The following is a 4,521-nucleotide window of genomic DNA, read 5'->3' on the forward strand; positions in this document are numbered from 1 at the left end:
AGCCTTCAACATAACTTTACCATTATGAACTTGAAACTGTCAGCCATTCTTATGTCTACTCTTTACTATCCCAACATCATTTCAGTCCTTAGCACTGGGCCATTATTTATTTATGACCAGAAACGTTGTTCACATATCGATAACCAAGTTTGCCATCAACATTCCTGTCAGGACATTTAAAGGCCTAACGGCCAGACAATGAGTAGGGCACAGCGACAGGACAGAAGTTGCAGTCCCAGACACACAGGATCCATGTTTATGTCCTGGATTCATGCAACAAAAATGGCAAAATGCAAACTCTTCCCCCATCTCGATTTTCACACCCCCAAAATGGAATAGTTTGCTTTCCGTTTTTGGCCCGAGAGTGTTCGTCGTCTGTCTGCCTGTGTGTGTGTGTTTGGGCCAAGTTTTGTCTCGTTGTCTAGTTTCACCATTGACCGTGACGCTCGTTTCGCCGGCGCGGATGCAAACTTTGTTGCTATTTTACCAACTAACCGAGCTCAACCACCCCCCTTTTCCACCCTTTCACCAGGTCCATCTATGAAAACGTGCGTTGTCTGCTACCTGACGGTTGACTTTCTTCCTCTAATGAAATGCGGTTACAAATGCAATTTTACATTTTTCACAAAAAAGCATTTTATCTGTCGACGCCAGGCTCGGTCCGAAAACGCAGACTCCAAAAACTCCGGGATGCGACTCTGGAGTTGTTTTGCACTCTAAGAAAAAACTAGTAACTTGAAGTTATAGAGTTTTAGGAGAAGAATAATGATCATCATTACACCTTTCATTGGTTTTTCTTTTTATATTAAACTTCTTGTAACCTTAAAAATATTTATAAATATTTTCTTAACAATGATGTAAGCGTAAAGTTAGCTATTGAGCTGCAAAGCAGAATCATTGGCTGTTCTTTTCCCAAGAGCTGATTTTCAAAATAGAGAATCTTAAACAAGCTTAAAATATTTAAAATATAACTCCATAAATTTGAAAAATATATTTCTTTTAATGTACTCCCTGGAAAAGCGCACGAAAGCCCGGCAGAGTAGTCAGTGCACGTGACATCCATGTGTCGGTGTACCTTTTTGCTGGAAAGAGCGGGAAGGTGAGAATTTCCTCCATTGTGTTTGTGTTTCTGTTTCGAGCGTGTTCCTGTTCGGGCCAGTGTCCCCAAGCTCGGCCTTTGGTTGGCACTCCTCCAGTTCCTCCTCTACGATACGACAATCTCCCTTCGAGCACCTCTCCCACCTGCCGACCAGTCGTCAGCTTGTTTGCACCTTGTCGAAATTAGTGTTTGTACCGAAATGAACACGATTTGTTTGACCAGCAGGTGTTGAAAATACACTGCGCTCTATGGTTGAGTTGGTTGTCGGTTGTACCTACATACATATATAGTTCCACCCAGGATCTTTCTGCCCTTTTTATCGCCCATCTGGTCCGCTTTGCCGTGTCATACGCGGCGTATGGGTAATGTTTTTCAAATTGTTGCGGTCAGTTTGAGAGACATTTGGTCGGAATTGCTCTGTTTTGTTACGGATTCTATGCTGGCAGCGGTTTCAGTTGGTTGTTGTCGTTGTCGGTTGCTGTGTTTTCCCATTTTATAAACATCATGAACACTTTGTCATTTGGCATGTACAATTTGTATGAGCCATGTATGAGTTGTGTCTGTTCTCGCCACAAGTTAGCAGCCTCAAGTTATTTTTACAATATTTCTCGCATCATTAAGCAAGTTTAGAACTAATTTGCTTAGTTTATTCAATATTCGCAAAGCAATACTATCAAATGATTAACTTTTATGGCATATTTACTGAACATAAGAGACATATTTTCCCTGAAAAGAAAACCAAAGCTAAAATAATAATCTACAACATCATTTTTCCATTGCCATTTTTCATGGCCAACGAATGCTGAAGTGCGGCCAAAATATGTCAGAGACTGCAAATCAAAATGGCAGACAGAACTGACAAATAAACCAGACGAATTGCAGCAGATGGAGAGACATTCCAGACAGAAAGGACATCAAACCAAAGGACTGCCAGAGAGTTACAGATGCCGGTGATTGCTGCAACGACTGCGTTTCAATGCCAAAAAAGTAGTGGAAGGTAAGTAAGTGCAGCCTAGGCCGACTGTCATGTATAGATGGATGATGAGATCTCCTTGGGATGGGTAACCCCTGGCATCCTAGCATCCTGGCAAACTCATTAACAAGTTGGCACATAAAAGCCCAACAACTACTACTACTCATTCGGCGGTAAACGAAAGAAGTCAATGCCTTGGCGACAAGCTGCCGCATCAGCAGCCGCAACTAATGGCTGCCAGACTTGCCAGTCGGTTTTGGTAGTTTCTCCGTTCTCAGTCCTCAATCTTTAGTCCTTGGTCCTATGACTTCCCAAACTTCTCAAAGTTATTTTTTTTTTGGAGGAGGGGAGAGGTGATGGGCTAAAGGAAAGGCAAGGCCAAGGCAAATACTTGGCGGCTGTGTGCAAGTTTTATTAAAAGCCAACAGTCGGCGACATCCTGCAAGCGGTTGGCCAAAGTTGAAGGTTCTGGGCGGAGGGTTACGGTTTGATAAATACAGCCAAAATTATTGCGACTCAAGGTACAGGGGAGATCCTCAAATGGAAAAGGGATTAGAAAAAGACAATTTAATTAAATAATTTTATTAATTAATCCATTTTTAAGCTATCCTAACAGCTAGTTTTTAGTTATTAGTATTAAGAAACCATCCTTGTTAGAAATTTTAAGACATTTTCGTATAAAAATTACTTCAAATTTAGTTTTTCTGTTTAAGGAAACAAATTTTTTATTAAAATCTTTAAATTCCCATTTACCAGTCAATTTAATAACAATCCCCTATAGCCAATTAACACTTTACTGGCAATCCAAGAGTCAAGTACCGCGAAAATTATGGCTCACATGTGTTGCCAGTCGCAAACTACTCATTGGAACTGCGGATTTCTGGAGCGATGCCGGCAGTCGAAGTACAGACGGAGGAAGTTCTGATTTCCTTTGCCAAGATAGAGTTGCATCTCCAAATTATCAGCCTTAGATTCTGGAAAGGAATCACCACATTAGTGTGTGTGCAAATGTTCTTCACAGCAGGCCGAATGTGTGGCATAGCAGCGACATTGGCCAGTGGGGCAGCAACATTGCCGCAAGATGGAAGTGCTGTAGGGAAAGACGATGATCTTCCACTGTGAACCAAGTTCAAGGGTCTCATAGTGATAGCCCCTCTTGTAGATCACCATCGGAGTATGATCCATATAATAAGGCATAATCTCCAGCAGACACGCATCCATGCAGTTAACGTAAAACTGGACACACTGTATCAACTTGGCCAGAATATAGACACCCGCAATAGACTCATCAAAATAATAGACAGCATCGAATTTCGGGGTCTCCGAAGTAAAGATTTCCGATACATTCCTCATCGTGTTGAAGACATGCAAAGTTGTACAACCCGATGGCCCACTCGGGAAGAACAAATGGGTAATATCCATTACCAAAATGGGACTGGCACAGGCCGGTGCATCTTCCTTATTGCCCACAATGTAGTTAACAGGTCTTAGTCCGTGTTTTAACTCCTCAACGGCTCTCGCATAATTCGGATGGTTGGCCACATGCGGTTTCAGCTGCCGGAAGCGACTTCTCACCCTCTCGATGAACTCATCCCGGATCGAATGATGCACCGCCACGGTGGCCATGGGAAAAGGCTGGAATGGCTCCTGCATCAACTCTGCCAAACAATAGGCAGCCGTATTCAAGTCTCCATTCCGGCAAACGCACATAAATCGAGCTCCTGGCCAAGACCTAATCTTTCGCATTTCGTGTCTCTAATCGGGTTTAGATATTGTTTATAAAACATAAAAATCTGACTTTGTTGGCTTAAGATTTAAGAGCTTACTATCCTGGGACCACGTTTTTGGCATCGCAGATTATGCACCAGGTCGTGGGTAACGAAATTTTGCTTTATTTCACACATTTTTGGGGGGTTTAATCACAAGTTTTATACAAGAAATTTATTATTTACAAATTATTGTTATGAAATAAAGAAAATTTGACGTTGAAATATGGGAAAACTTAAAAAAATTAAATGGGAAAAGTTCAAGTTTAACATTTTTCTCGCAAACTAGAACCAAAAGTTAACTAAGAAAAGTTAATTTTTTGATCTGTTCCATAAATAAACTTTAGATTTTTTCTTTAATATCAAAGCTCTTCAACCTATCATCAAATCTACTAAAATTACCAATCAAACTAAGCTTTAAGCTTTGAATTTAATATGCAAAATCTTCGAAGCCTCCCAAATTGAGCAATCAAAAGTTCTGGGAAATTAACTCCCAAAGCTGGGAGCCAGCACACTTTGTCTCGACTGCCTCCCAGGCGAAGTCAAGTCCCTATCCTCATATATATATATACTATATGCATATATATCACATACTCACTTATGCCGAAAAGTTAATGGAACCCGGGAAAGGCGAGATTTCCATGGAATAAAGCTGAATTTTCGCAAACACACACAGAGAGAGG

The 4,521-nt window shown here is 41.1% G+C and overlaps 1 protein-coding gene across 1 annotated transcript; it reads right to left on the reverse strand.

The window, feature by feature from the left end:
• Positions 1 to 2,659: 2,659 nt before the first annotated feature.
• LOC108116291 lies at positions 2,660 to 4,047 on the reverse strand. Its single transcript, XM_017228080.2, has 2 exons — positions 3,899 to 4,047; positions 2,660 to 3,827 (listed from the first exon to the last, which is right to left on the reverse strand). The coding sequence occupies exons 1-2, from the start codon at positions 3,974 to 3,976 to the stop codon at positions 3,066 to 3,068; spliced, it is 840 nt and encodes a 279-aa protein (XP_017083569.1). The 5' UTR covers positions 3,977 to 4,047; the 3' UTR covers positions 2,660 to 3,065.
• Positions 4,048 to 4,521: the final 474 nt, after the last annotated feature.

This window comes from Drosophila eugracilis, unplaced genomic scaffold (genome assembly GCF_018153835.1).
Source record: "Drosophila eugracilis isolate 14026-0451.02 unplaced genomic scaffold, ASM1815383v1 contig_367, whole genome shotgun sequence".
NCBI classification, from domain to species: Eukaryota; Metazoa; Arthropoda; class Insecta; order Diptera; family Drosophilidae; genus Drosophila; species Drosophila eugracilis.